At 36.9% G+C, this 21,481-nt stretch overlaps 1 protein-coding gene across 4 annotated transcripts in view; it reads right to left on the bottom strand.

Annotated features, from left to right (window-relative positions):
- Nucleotides 1-1,474: 1,474 nt before the first annotated feature.
- The window catches only part of PLA2G7 (phospholipase A2 group VII), a 31,284-nt gene continuing 11,277 nt past the window's right edge, over nt 1,475-21,481 (bottom strand). For 3 of the 4 annotated variants that reach the window (XM_039326428.1, XM_039326429.1, XM_039326430.1), the window contains exons 4-11: nt 19,672-19,765; nt 18,251-18,319; nt 14,476-14,620; nt 12,788-12,910; nt 11,443-11,534; nt 8,613-8,783; nt 3,814-3,962; nt 1,475-1,604 (exon numbers count right to left, since the gene is read on the bottom strand). In XM_039326428.1, coding sequence (XP_039182362.1) covers nt 1,495-1,604; nt 3,814-3,962; nt 8,613-8,783; nt 11,443-11,534; nt 12,788-12,910; nt 14,476-14,620; nt 18,251-18,319; nt 19,672-19,765 — 953 coding nt within the window. In that variant the 3' untranslated portion in view covers nt 1,475-1,494. The remainder of the gene's footprint in view (nt 1,605-3,813; nt 3,963-8,612; nt 8,784-11,442; nt 11,535-12,787; nt 12,911-14,475; nt 14,621-18,250; nt 18,320-19,671; nt 19,766-21,481) is intronic. The other variant, XM_039326431.1, reaches the window with a different exon arrangement.

Below are 21,481 nucleotides of genomic sequence, written 5' to 3'. Positions count from 1 at the left end.
GTGGTATTTTGGATTCCCAGTGACAAACAGATCTTAAATGTAAGCAGAAATAAACCTCATGTCATTATTTGATTTTAATTTGCTTCCAACAAAAATGATGGTGAATATTTCTGGATCCAACATTGCAGAATGAAAAACTGAATTATGTATATATGAACCACATAGCAGAGATACTGGCAATATGGAGTGGCTGAGGGAGTGGATAATTATATATTCAGAAATCAAAGTGCATTTTCCACTGTTTATGGCACAGCAAGGATTCAGGTATTGGAAAATCTAATTTATGGCCATACATTTCTTCTGGTTGCTGAATTAATGCAAAAGAACTCAAGGGCCCATCATGATGCAGTGGTAAATGGCCATATTTGTCACCTATAGCAGGCATGGTATCTCCCTGTTACTTTGGTTAAGCTATGGTAATAGCTTAATTTACCCTATACAATGCCAATGAACACGACTTGTAGAAGTAACAGTAAATCATGTTGTAAGCTGCTATGAAACATATGATATCAAGATGAGTGGCATATAAATTAAATAAACAGTAAATTTCAATCCAAAAGGAGGACTGGAGGTCCTAATGTAGGGAAGGCAAAAACCGTAGCCTACTGGGATCAAATATAATATGCAAATAAACTACTTTCCTAGTCCCGTCATTTAGTGCACTAAATGTATCCATACCAAATGACAACTTACGTTTCAGATGAGTAAATGTATATAATGACTATTATACTCATGCAGAAGCATCTTCTACTTTGAAATATAGGGGTAAACCGAGAGGTTTCTCTGGTTTCTTCTGACGTCCCACTCTCAGATTAACTCCTGGGAGCTACAGTAGCAGCCCTTCTAGAAATCCACACATTTTATTTGCAAGAATAGTAACACTGTCAGACTGTCAGCTTTTAAAAATCCATGTAATGGTAGGGATATCATGTCTGGAGCACCTCTATCAATAAAAAAATTTTTAATAACTGATGTTCACTTGTTCTTTCTTTAACATTAGAAACCAGCTCAGTACAGGCAGTCCTTGCTTAGTGACATTAATTGGGACTGGAATTTACATCACTAAGCAATGTTGTCATAAAGTGCAACATTGTGTGATCATGCTGCTTAGCAGTGGCATCCTGGCTGTCTCCAATTACTGTCATTAAGCAAGGATTTCACATATTTGGAACTTCAGACTTCTGGTTTCTCCCTTGACTTTGCTTGTGGTAAGCCGGCAGGACAGGGCACAAATTATGATCACACAGTTGTGGGAGGCTGTGGTGGATGGAAATCTGTGCCAGTTATCAAGTGCCCAGGTCACAGTTGTGCCTGTGATGGTGCTGTGATATCTGAAACTTCAGTTGTAACTCTTGTTCAGCAGCATTTAAATGGTCACTGAGTGAAATGAGAACCACCTTTAACATCTTCAAATGTTCTAAAACATAGTATTTCCAATGGAGCTATCATGAAACAAGCAACATTTAGTCAGAAATATTTAAGGACAATTAATCTTTATTTACACTGAGATGCTCCTGAAGTTAAGTCAACATTGGTATCTGGAATGACATTAGGTCCTTCACCATTTAAAAGAGGGTCCCATTGGTTAAAACCCTTAGAGAGACCTAGAGAAGATAAATTCAGATCAGATGGCACATACAAATACATGAAAATATTAAGTTATATTAACAGAAATTATGTTTCTGAGTCACAATATATTAAAATTAAGCTTGCTTTGATGTTCTAAAACTGACATGCTGGAAACAGGAAAGTCATAGTGATAAATATGGATTGCTGACTTCATCTAAATAGCATAGTCTAAGTCTCTAATTTATAAGGTCTGGAAAGACCCCTTTTTAAACTGAGTTGTAAGGTCAATATACTTTAAAATAAGTTTACTTGAAAAGTATATTCCACTTTTCAGTAAAACCTCCAGAGGATGTAGAAACATATACAATATAAAAATACATATTAAAAAAATTAGGAGAATCAACTAAATTCCTGGCACTAAAAAATTAATCACTGGCAATGTTCATGTCTTCAAGGAAGAAATTCCACAGGTAAGGTTCTGTTGACAAGGTCATCTGTAATAAAGGGATTTCTTGGAGGAAAGTCTCTAAATATATTTCTGTACATAACATGGATATAAATACATGTTCATTCAGGTATCAGGTTCCTAAGCCAACTGGTAGACCATCTACTTGCTTTCTCATATGTCTCAGTAGTTTATATTGAGTTTACTCTCTAGTCAGTAAATACTGATATGTAACCTAAGTCTTTTTATATATTAAAAATGCTCATGATAAACAAGTGTAACTGGTTCTTTAGTTCAGCTTTAAAAGAAACACTATTTTTATTCCGTGTAGTATTTAAAATCTCAGATGTTTGGGAAATGAATCTGAATGGCGAACCTATGACACATGTCAAAGGTTACACACCACAACATTTGAATGACACACCACCATTCAAAGACACCCAACAGCAACTATTCTCGAAATCACATCCCATTATCATGTGATTTTCAAAGGTTGTTGAGACTGCAAGAATTGGGGTATGAGCAGCCTTCAGATTCTCTGAAAATGGCATGTGAGAGATAGGCTCTTGCATGGCCTCTGGAGTCTCTGAAAATCAAATGAGGTGCTTTTGCAATTTTCAAAGGCTGCAGAAGAGCATTCTTTGAAGCCACTTAAAGGCCTTGTGTGAGTGAAGCTGCCTCGGGTAGGCTGCAAGGGCCTATCAACAGAACAGCCTAAAGGTAAGTGGCACACAGCAAGTCCTAGGGATCACGCGCACAATCGGACTGCATTCTTTAAAATGAATAAATAGGTAAAGAATTGTTTTTCTTTTGTTTGGGGGTGTTGTGTGGGTGACACATCCACAGTCAAATTAGGCATTTTTTGTTTTGTTTTTTACATGCCAAGCCCAAAAGATTTGCCATCTCTGTATAAACAGTCTACCTTCCCTTATGCTCTCAGAGCAGAGATACAGATGCTGCATTACATGACTTCCATGCCCCATACTCCTCTTCTTGAAGTATGGTATTTTCAGTTACACTGACCACCAGGAGGCCCATGTAACCAGTTGGAAGTCATGCAAAACCACATACATGAGAGTTTGACAATTTAGCATCTGCAGTTCTCTGCTCTGAGAGCTTAAGGGAAGGGGACAGTATTTACTATTCTGACAATCTCTAAATATCACTTGTTGCAACTACTGAGTATCAGGATCTGCATAGCTCCTAAAGTTAGTGCACTGTATATAGTAGTCATCTAAAGTGCAAGGATCTATAAGCTCAATTTCCAAGAGAGGGTTCCAACCCCATAGAACAACATCTGGCTACCTGTTTCTCGGGAGTTCCAATAAGCATGCAACTAATCATCTGATGTTTTCAGGTGGTCAATGTAATTGGAGGATACATCACACTTTTAGGATCCTTTGAGTCAGTTATTGATTCCTGGTGACTGGGCAAGTCCTTGCGGTTTTCTCGCCAAGATTTCAGAAATGGTTTGCCATTGGCCGCTTCTCAGGACTGAGAGGTGACTGTCTCAAGATCACCCAGTGGCTTTGTGCTTAAAAAGTAGGACTCAGTCTCCTGACTTTTAGCCTTAACCACTACATCAAACTATATGTCTGTTTATCTCTCTCTTTCTCTCCAACATGTAACATGTTCAATTCGATGTGCACATATGCATTATATTTTCAGGTAGCTTTAGTGATCAAACACTAAAGTTGCATCAAATATTGTGAAAGATATTGTCTGTAACACATCACCTTATCAACATGTAGTAATACGGGGTGTTAAGAATTAAATATAAAAGCAATGCAGCAACTTACTCAAATGTTTCTGTAAGAAGGCCAGTGAAGCTTTGTTGCTAATATCAATCGCTGTTTGGGGATCTATATCTCCTCTCAGTTTAAAAATCTTCCCAATTATTTTTCCAGTAAGGAATGTAAAGTCGGGAAAACTCTGATGTACTGATCCTCTGAAAACAACGAAAATGCAAAGGATAAGCCTAATAAGTAATCAAACAAGTCTGACTACAAGAGGGAATCTTTGCAAACATTGCTGAAACACGTGGAACCTAATTAAATGTTTTTGGTTCTGAAGATTTTTGTTTTCTTGTTTACATTTTATCTCTACATGTTTGTCCCAAGGATTTTGGTGGTTGTGGTAATGTTCTGTGTCTTTTATTCATTTTTTCCCCAGCGGTAATAATAAGTTAGAATTGTTTATTATCATTATAATAAAAGTACATGCAATAACCTTTCATTTGGAGATCAAAGGAACACAACTACAATTACTACTTTGAGGTAAAATTCAGTCCTTGTTGAACAATTAGTATTCATGTTTGATTTTTTTTAATTAGATCACATAGATTATTTGAATCATGTATATAGCAAGCTTACAATATTTAAGAGCTATCCTACACAATATATGTATTCTGCTAAACTACCTGCTGATCACTATCGGTAATATCATAAATTAACCCAAAGGGAGGGAGATGTCCACTTTTAAAGCAGTGCACAAGGAAAATTTGATCTCATTCAGAAAGGATCCTTTGTATAGGAGCCAATTATGAGGATCTCAGTAACATGTAGAAATATACTGATTTACAATTTGACCTAATTTAAGATCCCTTAAGGGAAAGACATCAACTGACCTGTGTTAAAACATCAAGAAGAAACAGAAAAAAAACACAGAACTTCAATATTTCCTAGTGATGGACCAGAGGATTAGGCTTTCCAACTTGTTGGCTTAAGCTTTGATATATGTTTACTTAATAGTCTTATCGCAATTTATTGTGCTCAGGAGCATACCTTTTGAAGTAAAAGACCTTAATTTGTTGAATGTATTGAGTACTATTGCCAAGATGGCAGTGACATTTGAGGCTATGTATGTATGTATTATGTTAGGTAGAGACTTAAGCAGAAAAGATTAAGAAGAGATGGCAAGAATACACAGAACTTAACAAGAAAGATCTTAACATCCCTGATAACCCCAATGGTGTGATTGCTGACCTTGAGCCAGACTCCTGGAGTGCAAAGACAAGCGGGCCTTAGGAAGCATTATTAATAATAAAGCTAGTGGAGGTGATGGTATTCCAGCTGAGCTATTTAAAATCCTAACAGATGACACTGTTAAAGTGCTGCTTTCAATATGTCAGCAAATTTGAAAAACTCAACAGTGGCCATAAGATTGAAAAAGTTCAATTTATATAGTATTCCAATCCCAAAGAAGGGCATGCCAGAGAATGTTCAAACTACCATACAATTGCGCTCTTTTCACATACTAGCAAAGTCATGCTCAAAATCTTATAAGCTAGGCTTCAGCAATATGTCAACCGAGATTTAGCAGAAGTATAAGCCGGGTTTCAAAGAAGCAGAGGGACTAGAGATCAAATTGCCAACATTCACTGGATTATGGTGAAAGCAAGGGAGTTCCATAAAAACATCTACATCTGCTTCATTGGCTACACTAAAGTCTTGGATTATGTAGATTATCGAAAACTGTGGCAAATTCTTAAAGAGATGGGAATACCAGACTACCTTACCTGTCTCCTGAGAAATCCATATTGGGTCAAGAACCAACAGTTAGAATCGGACATGGAACAACTGATTGATTCAAAATAGAGAAAGGAGTCCAATAAGGCTGTATATTGCCATCCTGCTTATTTAACTTATATGCATAATAATCATGTGAAATACCAGCCTGTATAAATCACAAGCTGGAATTCCTCCTTGGGAGGAAAGCTGGGAGAAATATCAACAACCTCAGGTACATAGATGATACCACTCTAATGACAGAAAGTGAAGAAGCACTAAAGTCCCTCTTGATGAGGGTGAAAGACAAGAGTGCAAAAGTTTTCTTGAAACCAACATTAATAAAACTAAGATAATGGCATCCAGTCCCATCATTTCCTGGCAAATAGAAGGGGAAGAAATGGAAGCAGTGACAGATTTTATTTTCTTGGGTTCCAAGATCACCACAGACAGCGACTGCAGTCATGAAATTAAAAGACACTTGCTTCTTGGGAGGAAAGCTATGGTTAATCTAGATGGCATCTTAAAAAGCAGAGACATCACCTTGTTGACAAAGGAACATATAATAAAAGCTACAGTTTCCCCAATAACAGTGTAGGGCTGTGAGAGTTGGACCAAAGGAAGGCTGAGTGCTGAAGAATTGATGCTTTCAAATTGTGTTGGTAAAGACTTTTGAGAGTCTGTAAGGATATCAAATCAGTCAATCCTAAAGGAAATCAGTCCTGTTCTTTGGAAGGACACTGAAGCTGAAGCTCAATTTGACTACCAAATGAGAAGGAAGGACTCTGATGTTGAGAAAGAATGAAGGCAAAAGGAGAAGGGGATGCAGAGGATGAGATAGCAACAGCAATAAGCACTAAGATTTATATACTGCTCTTTAGTACTTTATAGCACTCTCTGGGTGGTTTACTAGGTCAGCATATTTCCCCCAATAATCTGGGTCTTTAATTTACTGACTTCTGAAGGATGGAAGGCTGAGTCAACTTTGAGCCCCATCAGGATCGACCTCCAGCTGTGGACAGAGTTTGCCTGGAATACTGCATTCTAAGCACTGTGCCACCAGGGTAGTGACAGCTAAATAGTGTCATTGACACAATGAACATGAATTTGGGCAAATTCTGGAACTAAGTGGAGGTCAGGGAGGCCTGGCATCCTATGGTCCATGGGGTCACAAAGAGTTGGACACAGCTTAATGACTGAACAACTGCAACAACTACAAATCCTACTTACCTACCTACAGCTGCAAAATCAAATGAGTTTTATGATATGCCAATTATGCTCCTCAATGATATAGCAACCCAATTTGAATACAATGAGTGGATTTGTATGAGTTAATTGGTCTGGAGAAGCATCTTTTGATGTTTGAGAACTACTAAAAGGTAGAAAATATATAAGCCTTATTTTATAGGGAATTACTAGGGATACTGCAATAGATAGAACTTAGCAATTCAAAAGCTAGGTGGTATTTTGCAGTTCCAATAGGCAGCACTCTATCTTTAAATCATCAAGCAAGTGCAGAAAGGCAATAGATGTGATTTCATCCCAATGGAAGTGCTAAAGGAAAATATTGATCGGTGGTTATTAGTTCTGGTCTCCTCACAAACACTGTCTGGTCTCCTCACAAACACTGACTGAACAGCAAACATCCCAAAGGAGTGGGGGTTAGTTATAATAATCCCCATTTTTGGGAAAGGGAATAAAGAAACCTCTGCCATAATAAATTACCATTAATCTGGTTTGAATAAGGAGGAATTGCAGAAAAGCAAGCAGGTTTTAGGAAAACATGCTCAGTGGGTGATCAAGCATTAAAGGTACAGCATGTTGCTGAAATGTCTTCATGTAGACCCGTTAGGTTTGCATTTGACTCAGCCCCAGAGAGTAATCTTTCAAGAAAGCTATCAGAAATCTTAACCTATTGTGTATTCTACATTGACTACTGTTTTTCATTTGGAATAGAACAGAGTGTTGGAATGTGAGCACAGGCTTGAGTTATGACATAGTGGCTTGCAGGCCCTAGTTATATAAGTTTTTATTTATTAAATTTATATGCTGTCCATCTTATAATCAAGTGAGATGGAAAGCATATAAATTTAAAAAATAAAAACTTATTAGGCAGCAGATTTGTCAGCCCTTCAAAATAGGCCAAGAAACAGAACCTGCAAGGATTCCAGGAAGATACTTTATTTTTTATTTATTTATATTTATTTATTTATTTATTTATTTATTTATTTATTTATTCTCTCCTACAAGGTGACTTTTACACTTAGTTTTTGTAGAGTAAAAAACCAGACTCTTGAAAATCTTTCTTTTTTTCACATTTTCCCTTTTCTCAAATTGTAAAAAAAAAATCTTTTCTGAAAGTTGTCTCTTAATAGTTAAATAATTTCTTTCCCCTTCCCAAGAACAGTTGTATATTCTTTAATTAATGGTGCAGTTAGATGTGACCAAATAAAGGGTATGTTGCCTTGTATTTAACAAGAGAATCCAGAGGAGATTAACCTATACAGAATAATAGAGTTGGAAGGGACCTTGGAAGTCTTCTAGCCCAAACCTCTACTCAAGCAGAGACATAGGTACTATAGGTATAGGAGACCCTATACCATTATATATACCTATATCATGTTCCTGATCAATAAGAACATAGAAAGAATATTGAGACCTTGAAAGAGGAGTACTATAACAATATTTTCAGGATGGACAATCATGGAAAATTAATCCCAGGAAAGAATCCCACCCAGTCTGAGGAGAATCAATGAATTACCTTTATTGTTCAATCTTAAAATGATGGGTTATGTAATCCAGGCTCCCTGTGGGATAACTGAAATTCAGAGGGACCAATACAATGTTGTAGGATTATCAAATGTTGCTTTTGTCAATATTATCTCTGGGATTTTATCATATTTTAGCCTTCTGAGATTTTTACCATTTAAGATTTAAAAATAATAATTTGGACACCACCTGCAGGTGATATGGGTGCTTATCTCAGTTGTATCTGATTAATTTTAAACTATATCAAGTGTAACTCTCTTTATAATACCATAGCTTCAAACTCCATTCTAAAGAAATTAAAGCTATTGATATTTGACACTCACTCAATAGTTATCATTTTTCTTTCTCTGCCTTTGTAATTAAGTTTCTTCATCTCTAGGATATTCAAAGCCCACTGGTATTTTTCTGAATTAATAAACAGCAATGGCTGGTGAACTTTGGGATATACTTCATCAGAGAGGGGAAGCATCCAAGCATCAAGAGCAACACCGCATCTGTTCAGAAAAAAAAAATTCTGTGACATGTTAGTGCCAGTTTGCACATCCTAATCTTGCACATCCTAAAGTGCACATAAATGCTATAAATCACACATCTGTATCCATAGAGACATTTTTTGTTAATTTTATTAGGTTCCATTAGGACAGTGGTTCTCAACCCCCATAATACAGTTCTCCATGTTGTGGTGACCCCCAACCACTTATACATCACTGGGTGCCAGGGGCGTGGCCAAAGAAAAGGGGAAAAAATGGCGGACAAACTTGTTTGGCGACCCCCTTGAAATGGTCATTCGACCCCAAATGGGGTCCCGACCCACAGGTTGAGAACCACTGCATTAGGAGAAACTTTCTATAAGTGTAAATGTTCATTGTTAAGAGGCGGTGGGCTCTCCTATAACAAGTTGTTTAATACATATTGAAAAGCAAAAGGAATTTGTCATGGAATACTTTAGGGCTATCCTGAATTACAGATTTTTCCATGAACACTGGGCTGTGGATTTCAAGATGAATCCATGGAAAGGAGAATACTATATATGGTTGACATCACTTTACTGGAAGTGCTTGGAGCTGGCCAATATGATGCTGTGTAATAATTTTCTTTATTGTGATTTTATGTTTGTTTATTGTTCTGTGAGGCAAGCTACCTTGAATCCATAGAATAAGTAGCATGCACATCTATTTACCAATCAATTCTACATCTGCAGTTCTACTACTATGCATTTATATGCCTTTATTATACTAACATTCACACATAGGTAGAATGTTCCACTCTTCAGTACAAATAGTTCCAAAACAATTTATGCCCATTACAATGGAGGATTTCCTACTTTTAATTCAGATTAAAGAGGAACTATCTCTCTTTAGTCTCAGATTAGTTTATTCTATTTAATCTCAGATCATATGTAGAATATTATTTCCTACCAATAGTCAATCTAACAGTAGATCAGTAGTCAAACCAACAAATAGTAATTAGAAAAGTGAATCTATAAGCAAATAAAAAGAATCATACAATTAGAGGATGGCCTATTATTTGGAACAAAGCCTTAAGGGAATTGTAACAAAAAACAATTCATTGACTCTTGTTTGGCTAGCAAAGCCACAGTATCACAAAAAAAAAAATACTCAGAACTGAGGAATGGGGACAGTAATAATTATTGAATAATATTATTCAATATGTACTCATACACTTCACTTTAAAATTTGGCAGAAATCATTGTGCAATGTTCACCTATTCCATGAATTCATGTAAGAATTACGGAGGGAGAGGGAAAGGGAGAGGGAGGGAGGGGGGAGAGACCCCTGCAGTTTTCTTGTCAAGATTTCAAAGGTGGTTTAACATTGCTTGCTTTCTAGAACTGAGATAGGCACTGGCCCAAGGTCACCCAGCTGGCTTCATGCCTAAAGTGGGACTAGAATCCACAGACTCCTGGGTTCTACCCTAGTAGCTTAACCACTACACCAAACTGGATCTTTACGGAGATACCACTTCAAAAATAAAGTTTTTTAAAATTGTTGATATTTATCCGGTAAGAACAATATTTGATTTTATTAAAATTCCTATAAAATATCAATGGCAGCTGAAAGCCAGAAGTCATTTTATTTTCTTTCTCTTTTTAACTATATAATGGCTGTATGAATATTTGCAGTTCAAATTAATAAGGCATCCCTAACTGTATATCCATAGGCCTACTATCAAATAGATGTGCATGCCGTATAAGAAGAAAAAGGAATGGAGTAGAAGGACAAAAGAAGAAATTTCAAATGCCAGTTATTACAGTTAAACAAGGTTTTAATGCAAGCTTTATCACATGGTCCTACTTTGTACATATTGGAATAACTAGCTCTCTGGAGAAGACTAATGCTGGGGAAGGTGGAAAGAAGGAGAAGAAGAGGACGCCCAGCAGTTAAGGTGGATAGACTCAGTTACAGTGACGATCAGTACACGGCTGAAGAACCAGGTTAGGGACAAGTCATAATGGTGAAAATAAATAATTGCTAAAAAGTGACAATGACTTGATGGTATTTAATCAAGCAAGCAATCAATGTAATGCAACTGACAGAAGTCTTATCTTAGATATTATGCATAAACTCTGACTACCTGAACCTTTACAAATACAGGTAGTCCTCAATTTACGACCATAACTGGGACTGGAATTTCCATTGCTGAGCAATAAGATCATGAAGAGTGACGTTATATGACTGGATTGCTTAGCAATGGCAATCCCAACAGTCCCAGTTGCCATTATAACTCCAGATGTACAGTTCACTAAGTGGAGAGGAGTCCAAAGTAAGGAGCATGGGGGGATGCCACAGGGGGATAATGGAGGTCCTGGGAGCTTGACGCAGGTAGAGTTGGGGGGTGCTGGAGTGTGAAAATGCCTGTAGATGAGCAAGGGGAATTGAAGCACCCCAAAAATTGTTAAGTGCGGGTGAGTTGCCAAGTGCCCAACTTTTGATCACATGATTACTGGGGGAGGGTATGAAATGACCATACCTTTGGGGATGGATTGTTTAAGTGCCGATGTTCAGGGCTGCCATAACTTCAAACAGTCTGAACAAATGGCCATAACTCAAGAACTATCTGTAAAACAAATGTTATTGCAAAGAAAAACAACTAGGCCAACCTGATAGAGTTTTACTTTTTACTAGTTCTTACTTGAATCGTGTATCTTTGCTAAGCGTTTCTATGACTGTGGCAGCACCAAAAGAATGTCCCATTGCTGCTATCTTCGGTAGGTCAATAGAATCCTGAAAAGAAAATATTGAATGATATTGCCTTTTGTTTTCAATCTGATGGTTCTATTTTAATTCATCCTATACTAAGGATCCTGATTTCTGTAAATCAAGAATTGACTTAGTGCCCTCCAACTGTTTTAGATATCAGGCCCTACATCTTTTGCCAAAATTAAACAGCTACAGGTGATTAGCATGAATTGATGTCCATCACAATTTCTTAACCATACTCACCACATTCTTTAACATTAAGCCTACAATGTGACACCATTTCTGGATAATGTACACAGGAATAAAAAGTTACTAAAATACCAGAATAGAATAGAGCTGAAAGGGATCTTGGAGGTCTTCTAGTCCAGCCCCCTGCTCGAGCAGGAGAAAACCCATACCCTTTCAGACAAATGACTGTCTAGTCTCTTCTTAAAAACCTCCAGTGATGAGCACCCACGGTTTCTGAAGGCAAGCTGTTCCACAAACAACCTGTTTTAAATAGTAGTTAGCACTAATTGGAAATGGTGAATACTCTGAATGACCTTATTAAAGAGCTTCAGATGATAGGGTAAAACACATACAGATTAATACCAAGGATATAGTAGATCTGCTGCAAAGAATTAGATGAACAGCTGTAAGATCCTGGACTTAAATCGATGTTCAGTCTGTCTATGTTCAGATGACTCTACTTCAGGGCTGCACTTGAACACAGAATTCATTGGTGTCTCAGGAGGCTCTTGGATAAATTAATTAATTTGTTTTACATGTAAGAAATCAGATGGCACAGGAAGACTGATGCCATGTTAGAAGCCCCAGCTATAACACCTATCTTAGTGAAAGGAGAAACATAAAAAAGCAGGATAGTCAATGAAGTGTTGAAGCAAATGCTTTTCATCTAATCAGTCTCTCTCTTAGGGAAACTCTTGAATGATACACTTTGCCCAGAAAGGTAAGCAGCACTGAATTTTTTTAGAAGCAATCATGGAAATGGATTTATATTGCTTAACCACAAATTAGCAAGTCTAAGCATTATTCAGTTACCTCAAAAGGAATACATGTTAAAGGAGCAATTATTATATTAATGGTCATCTATTTGATTTTCTGGTACCATCTGAATCTTTAGAGAAACACAACATCAGATTAATCCAATATCATAATAATAATGATAAAGGTTTAACTGTTTTATAACAGCACTTCAACAAACAAAGAGCCAGTCTGAAATATATAGTACAACATACAAAATTACGAATTTCTAATTAGCAAGGGGAATCTTCTACCTCTTTTACCTTTAAAAGACTCCAATTGAAATTTAAAGGCAGAATGTTCTTAATGGGATTTCCAGAATTAATTTCAAGCAAAAGGTCAAGAGCTCTAATGCATTCATCTGCCCTTTGCTGTACCTACATGAAGAAGAGACAAAAACCACTTTCAGTATATGACTTAGCAATTGCCTGTGTATCTATGTCCTCTATCTAATGTGTGATTAGGATTTTTCTAAGCTAAGGGTTTATCTTTAAAGGAGGCACTAATTAGGCCATAAGTTAACTTTTTTAAAATAAAGCTAATCTGATTCTGGAGGAAGTAAAGAATGACACTCTGATTACTAAAAAAAAAATTCTGAGCAAAATGCTTCAGTTATGATAAGTAGTGAACTTCAGATACTTCGGGTCTTATTTTGGAATGAAAAATTCCTTGGTCACCTTGTGCTGTATGCTGAGAGAATATGGGAAATGTGACCATGTTCCTTCCCTTAGTTCTTTCAATGCGCTTTTAATACCATCAACCTCTGGGGTGCATAAGATTTTAGATTACACGGGTATGTTCCTAGATTAATGGTCAATTCCAGAAGCAGATGCTGGGGGATATTTATTTCAATCCTTTACTGTTATGCTACACCATTCCTCAAGATTCATACCATAGTAACTATCAAGTTATGAGTCATCGTACATTGGTGACTGATCGGTTAGTATGGGTGGTGCTAGAACATCTACCACCCCAATGTAGAATTTCTCTTAGCTGTAGAAGAGATTATGAGTAGCTGTCAGCATCATTTCTGTTATATAACTTGACTCATTCATATTATGCTGCTGGCAGTGCTAACTAACAAAATGCCACCAAAGACATGTGAATGACTTTGTCCTGCCAAACCACAGTATTTCCTACAATTGCAGAAGTGTCATGGTGCAGGTAAGAATCTGAAGCACAAGACTTTCACAACGAGTCTGACAGTGATTGTGACCCATTACATTCCAGCCAAATATGCCTTTTATAGAACTGCTAATGATGTCAGTATAAAAAGGGGTGTCAAAGCTGAGAATACTTCTGTCATGACAAATCTCAGAGAAAATCAAGGCTGATGGCAACCTGTTATGGTCAAGAGAAGTTCAAATTCAAAGCTGACTTTTAATAACATGGAATATGGTTTCATATTTTCCCTCTGAAATAAAGTTGATAAGTTAATCATTAACCAATACATATTCTCTTTGCAATATCATTGCAAGGTGTGTGTGTGTGTGTGTGTGTGTGTGTGTGTAGGATTAGATAAAACTATAAGTAGAGCAGATATCAAAGTCAGCATTTACAAAGGAAGACCAATGTCCTTTTGATACCAAGAACACAATTGGTAGTGATGGGGCTCCTTATGTGTCTCATACCAGACTGACATTCAGCCTTTGAAACATGTTCCAAGGGTGGGATTCTTCAACCCACCTGCCTTTATTTTTTGACATTGAGTAAATTGTTGGGGGTTGGTGATAGGGCCATAGTTGTTGCTTGCACAATGTGGGAAGCAACAGATAGAATGATCACAGGTGGATTCTAAAAGTGGTAAATTAGATGACACTATCATATCTACTTCAACTACAGGGTGTATGACTAGGCATATTGATTTAAAATATAGGGGCTGCTGAGAGTGAATCAATGATGCTTCTGTGATGCACTATATTTAGAAGATTTGAATGAATACCTGTTGCCTCCTCAATGAAAATTCATTTTCATCTGGTTTTAATTTCCTATAGAAAATCCACTCCTTATGCAATGCTGGGGGTTTTCTTTTGGTTCCTATGGTAGGGTCTTCTTTATAGTAATATGTAGCTGAAGAGGACTGGTCTCTAATGGAAAAAAAACCCACTGTATCTGTGCTTTGAGACAGCAACACTTTCCCCCCCTCAAAGCTCATACAATGCCTTATAAATATTTAAAATAAATGTTGTACTAATATGTATATTAGAATTCATTCCTAATTTAGCACCAGAATATAACATTGAAGAAAAGTATATTGTGCTATGTAAAAGGTAATGGTTACTAAGATTAATATGTATAGATGGCAAAAGAATGAGTTTACATCTTTAAAAAACCTCCCTTTGTACAACCCTGTAATTCCTTAATTTGGAGTAGAGTGGGGGCAACTGGATGGAGCTAAGTGTTTACTAGCCAGATGCCCTTCCTGATGCCACTCTGAATTCACAGCAGATCTTTTTTCTTTGCATTCTAGAGAGAAACATATGCCACTACCTAAGATTCAACTCTCAACTTCTGAGTGGGAGGCAAGCGTCTTCATTGTTTAAATTAATTGACTTATTGATTGATAAAAGGAGATCAGAATTTTTGAATGTGTAGAAGACTATATTTTCATAGTGTTAAGAGTGAATTTTGGGGGGACTTCCAGTTCTGGATTGCGGCACTCGCAGCTGTGCGAGGAGACTGCTCTCTTTGCCAGCTGATTCTCCGCTGCTGGCAGACCCTTAATTAGATCGAAAAGCCGCCTTGGAGGGGCGGCTCCTGCTGAGAAGGTCCTCGTCGTCTGTGGGAGAGGGGCAGCTTCTTCCATGGACCGAGATTGCTCCTTTGGGCCGACAGTGGAAAGAACGGCCAGTAAAATGGCCCTTCACCTTGCCGCTGCAACCAGAAGTCAGAAGAACATCTAAGCACAGGAACACTGTGGCTGAGCTGGGTGAGACTTTTTTTCTCCCTCTCTTGGGTTTCTTTTTTTTGTGTGTGCCTGTAAAGAGCACTTTTGAAATGATTTCCCTACTCTAAGAAAGCGGCGTTTGTGAGTGTGGGAAAAAGAAGATAATGTACTGAATTAATTTAAAGTGATTTTTTTTCTCTATTTTTATTATTTTTTTCCTTCACTTTGGGGCCTTGGAAAATTTTGTGAATATTGAATCTGCTATTGGACTTGAATTCTTTTTTTTTTTTTTTCTGTGTTTCCTGATCTTGTTTATGAGATTCCTAGTCTCTGGGAGAAGATTTTACATTGTACTGAGGACACCTTGTGGAAAAAGTTAAAATTGCAACTTTCTCTTTTTTCTGAGGATTAGACTGACCTTGACTTTTATATTACCATAAAAGGAAAAATACAAAGAAAATTAACAGCTGTACTGGTGGGGGTGGACACTGATTAAATCAGCGGTTCTCAACCTATGGGTCGTGATCCCATTTGGGGTCAATCGACCATTTCACGGGGGTCGCCAAGCAAGGCTGTCTGCCATTTTTCCCCCTTTTCCGGTGGGTGCCTTACCTCCCTTGGGCTGGGCCAGCTTGTGGCCCAGCCGGTGGTCGGCCTGCTCTGTCTCTGCCGCTTGCCAGCTATGCCTCGGCCGGTGCAGGGGGCGGCACCATGCATGCGTGGTGCTCCCGGGCAGGGAAAGTCCTCGACTAACGACCGGTTGGGGGTCACGGCATTAAAAAGGTTGAGAACCACTGAATTAAATGTTCCCTGAACACAGCCTCTACTAAATGATACAAACTGTTCCTAATTATTTTTGAAATGGAGCAACCTTTGGTTCAACTTGACTATAAACTTATACTGGAAAAACTTTATGAAGCTACTGATGAAATACGTTTGCAAATAAAAGAATTTACTATGGAAATAAAAAACAGAAATTCTGCTTTGAATTTACAAATTGACTCCCAGACTTTGTCTGAGCACTCTATGGACCAAGAAACAATAGAAGCGGGATTAACTAAAGGTAAATAAGATTCCATTCTACTTCATATGCATGCTGATGAGATCTCCAAGGAACTAAAAAGGACTGCAATTAAACCACTTACAACCCTAAAATCAACAGAAATGGACAGACAAGCCCAACGAACTGAGAACTATGGTAGCTTGGATAAACAACTATTAGCTACAAAGTTGGACATAATTGAGCAGGCCATTCAACAGTTTCAAATGTGGAGATTTGACTTTTCAAAACAACAAGGGATTACTTACAAAGGAGCTAGGTCTCTAAAACAGAAAAGAGGACATCTCTGTTTGATTCAAAGGATACTACAAGACATAAAAAGTGACTTGTTCATTGATATAGTGGCATTGTTATGGAAACCTGTTTGGCATAAAAGGAAAGCTTGAATAAGATTTAAGAGTGTGACTTAAGGTTTTATGTAATGGGTTTAAAAGGCTTACTAGATATGGATTGATTTATGGCTTAAGACAGTTAAATAAGATGTTAGATTGAATAAAAATTAATTAAAGGTCTGAACTTAATAAGGTGCTTGTCTATGTATTAATATGTTTTGGATATAGTAACTTTGGAGGAGGTTAAAGAAATGTGATACAGATATTGAGGGATTGTTTGTTAGATTATAAAGTATAATAGAAACAGAAAGGTATTTTTTCTCTTTTTTTGTCTTTGTTTTTTCTTCTTTGTTCTTTTTCTTTTCTGATTTGAACTAATATTCTTTTTTTATATTAGAACTGATAGTCACTTTGTAATGGAAGAAGAATAAGGAAAAAGAAGAAATGATATTAATAAATGTTTATTGAATATGTTAAGGAAAAAGGTAATGGGGAGACTCCCAAAGTGTTAACTATGTACTTAGATTAGAAATATGGAATATAGTAATTGAAATAGTTAAGCTTCACACAGGATCTGAATTTGTGGATCTATTTAGATGAAAGGGGTTATTGAGGATTGTTATGATTGATTTAGTTGTATTGAAATATATCAATTTGAATATAATATGTTATTAGAGAGAAAAGAGGGGTTTTTAAATGATTTAATCTGAACTTTATGAGTATGACTTGGTTTTGTGGATAATTGATTGCCCTACCACTATGTTGTTTCTTAAGCACTTGTTTGTAAAATGAAAAAATCAGTAAAACTTGTTTTTTCTTAAAAAAAGAGTGAATTTTGGGGGAAAATTCATAATTCTTTATTTTAGGATTATGATTTGTTTCTGTAAATAAATGCAATAATTCTAATGCATTCAATTCTTTGTCTAATGATGATATTTACTGTATCTCCACAGGAAAATCAACTGAGATTATAAATATTAAAATTTGCCCATCCCTAAGCATTGTAAAAGCCTATCTGTCTAGTGATTAAGGCATCAGGCTAGAAAAAAAGAGGCCTTGAGTTCTAGTTCTACCACCCAGTTGGGTGACTTCGGGCCACATAGTCTCTCTCAGTCCAAACCATCTCACAGGGTTGTTGTGGGGAAAATAGGGGAAGAAGGAGTATTAGATATGCTTGCTACCTTGAGTTATTTATAAAAATAATAAAGGCAAAATATAAACAAACAAACAAACAAATAAATAAAAATTAGTTAAGTGGCTCAGCATCAGCCCATAGGCAACCTGAGGCTTGAATCACTGCAGTTATTATTCCATAGTGGATCTCAGTGATTGGTTAAATGAAATTCTTTGGTATTCTCAGTTTATAATAAGCACAAAGTCCTTTATTAGATTCTACGTACATATTTCTACTTCAGTCAATTAAAGAACCTATGCATACCTATGCTCCACGGAAGCAACAACAAATCCACGAGATGCCATTTCAATGCAAATTGCAGAATACAGCGTCCTAGTGAAATAAATATAATTTTGCAAATTAAGTCAGTCTTTTAAATCATTTGCATGCTACATCTCCTTTTTACTATTGATATAAGGCATTATACATAAATGGTCTCCATTCCTAGATTTTTAAAAAGATTAAACTTGCCCTCATCCACACATTTGTGAGGTAAAATGTATAAAGATGAAAAAATTACAGTAAATGGATCGGAGAAATATACGCACCCTATGTTGAAGAACATTCTGCTAGTCTTCAGTTCCCTTTCTGCATTGTGGGAAATATTTCTTTGTCACGCCCATAGTCACAAAACCCCAAAGAGGCCAAGGTAGCTTTAAGGCTGTTTGTTTTCCCTCCCCAGATTCTATTCACATCAGAAACAATTAGGGGCATGGAAAATGTATTGGTGCAAAACATTTTAGCCCTCCCCCCCCCCAAATATTTTCATGCCAGAGGCTGTGTCTGGCTTTTACTCATTCTGGGCAAAGGTGATCCTGGGAAAAATAAAGAAAGGAGATGCTGTTGGACAACTGCTTACTGGGAAAAGAGCACAGCTCATGACAGAGAAAATGAGCAGTTATGAGAAGCTAGAGAAGCAGCTGGGTCAGCAAATAACTAGAAACACGCAGGGCAGATGGAATGAACAAAGACAATAAAGTGGAGAGTGTATTGGATGATAAAATGTGATAAAGACTGGGGAGGAGTTGGATGGCAAAAACAAAATGCTGCCCAGAGTCACCTTGTAGGGGAGATGGGTGACATAAAAGTTTATAAATAAAATAAAAAATATAAAGCTGTTATGGAGAGAATGCAGGATGGGAATTGAACAAATAGGCAGGCATGAGAGAATTCCATTTTAAAAATCAGAATAACAAAGCTAAAGCTTATGAATTGCCCCCAATTACAGTGCATGAATAAACACGGGAAAACTCCCACATGGCCAAAAACTAGAAGCTCCAGTTTCATCTTGGTTTCTCCATGCATGTCTGACTCACAGCTCTAATAATCAGTAGTCAGCATGGCCAAAGACTGCTCTTGGTATGGAACTATGTTAGTTTTGGTTATAACCATCTTCATCATCTTAATTATCACCTTCCAACCTCAAATATTAATATTGCAGCTATGAAATTGTTAATATGTAAGAAAAAGTGGAACTTATTTCAGGAGATATTTTTATTTTTTATTTATTAGAAAAAATCATATCCTGCCCATTTTGCCATATTTCTGACTGATATATAGGGTGAAGCCATGCCAGAAAAAAAATGAGGATATCACATTGGATTGTGTTAAATGAATGCAAACATACATTGGTGAACCAGACTTGCTTTTTCAGAGATATCAGATATGTAAAAAGGCAGTATTACCTAAACCCTCCAAGTCCATGGGAAAAAATAATTAGAGGATATTTTTCTCCAGTCTTGAATTCAGCATTCCACTTTGCAGGAGATGTAACTGAGCCTAGACAAAGGAAAACAAATCTTGTTACCTTTTCTGATTTTTTTTGATGGCTTCACTAGATTGAAATTAAACTCATTTTAAAAACTGCACTGCATCCTTAATCTAGCTTTTAGAGAATAACTCAAGAAACACTTAATGCAAAATGTTAAAAAAATAATCCCAAACGGCACTGCTCCCCTATAAATATATTTTAGAAAGTTCTTTTCAGAATTCTGATAGTACAAATTGTTCTTATGCCTTGTGCTAAATAAAAATGTAATGGCCATTTTAGCACTAGCAATGTTTGGAATTGCTGAAATTGAACACAATCAATTTAAGCTCAACTTCCTCTGTGGGACATAATTGGAACTGAATAAAAAAATATTGCCACTATGGACCCAAAGAGTTCATAAATAAGCTTCAACAATCTGTCTAGGTTGTTATGTGTCATAAAAAAGTACAGTAATAGGCTTTGCCTTAAACTACTGTACCTTAGAATAGTTTTTGCTATTTTTTTTCTATCTTTTACTGTATGTTTTTCTATCCAAATCAACTTTGGATGGGCCTAGCATAAAAGTGAATTTTTATATAGCCTTCATATTGTTGTAACATTCTTTTTACAAATAGAGGTCGTCCTTGATTTATAACTGCAATTGAGCCCAAAATGTCTGTTGCTAAGCAAGACAGTTGTTAAGTAAATTTTGCCCCATTTTACAACCTTTCTTGCTATGTTAAATGAATCATTGTGGTTGTTAGGTTAGTAACATGGTTGTTAAGTAAATCTGGCTTCCCCATTGACTTTACTTGATAGAAGGTTGTAAAAGGTGATCATATGTGTCAGGTCCCCAAAGAAATGTATTTTAACCCTATGCCTATTTTCTGCCTTTCTATAGCCTTTCTTTGTGGCCTGCCATTCTGTTGGGAGGGAGGAGCTTTTGGGATTGCTTTGCACTGTCTGCTATGATGCCCTTCCCCCCAGGGGATGGAACGTCTCTCCCTTATCTGAGAGACGGTTTGCGCTTGGAGCCAAAAGAAATCGAAAATGAGAGAGGCTTTGAAGAGCCCGCCGTGGAAAAGACCGGTTACCAAAACACGATGCCACCTGTGGATTGGCTGGGATTCAAACGAACACTGAGACTCTGGGGTGGGGGGAAGGAATATTGAATGTTGCTTTTAATATACTACCTTGTGGGTTTTTCTTTCAGATCTCACCTTGATTCCATGCTGTCACTAACCCCTAATAAAAGTTTCTTTTGAGACAATGCCTGTTTTAAGAGTTCTGCTTTCTTGGCTGGCTTAGCTGAGGTAGGTCCTTATATAAGGTGAGATCTGAAAGAAAAACCCGCGAAGCAGGTTCTTGGGACAATGCAACTGTCATAAATATGAGTGAGTTGTCAAGTGTCTGAATTTTGATCATGTGGCCATGGGGATGCTGCAACAGTCAGAAGTATGAAAAATGGTCATAAGTCACTTTTTTCAGTGCCATTTAACTTCAAACGATCACCAAATGAACTGTTGTAAGTCGAGGACTATCTGTAATAAGTAACAAGCAGGTAAAGTCCATTATCTCAATGTATAAGAATCTATTTCTCTAATAGCACTAATCAGAATATTGCCGGCATCTACATAATTACTTTTCTAAGAATCAGATTTAGAAAATGCATACACTTGAGAGCTGGAGTCTGAAAATATATCTGCACAAGAATATGGGTTGCTGCTATAATTCATAAACTCTCT

This window comes from Crotalus tigris, unplaced genomic scaffold (assembly GCF_016545835.1).
Source record: "Crotalus tigris isolate CLP2741 ecotype Arizona unplaced genomic scaffold, ASM1654583v1 scf7180000024340.7048381, whole genome shotgun sequence".
Taxonomy (NCBI): Eukaryota; Metazoa; Chordata; class Lepidosauria; order Squamata; family Viperidae; genus Crotalus; species Crotalus tigris.
The sequence above is the reverse complement of the archived record's forward strand: the minus strand, read 5'-3'. Positions and strand labels throughout refer to the sequence as shown.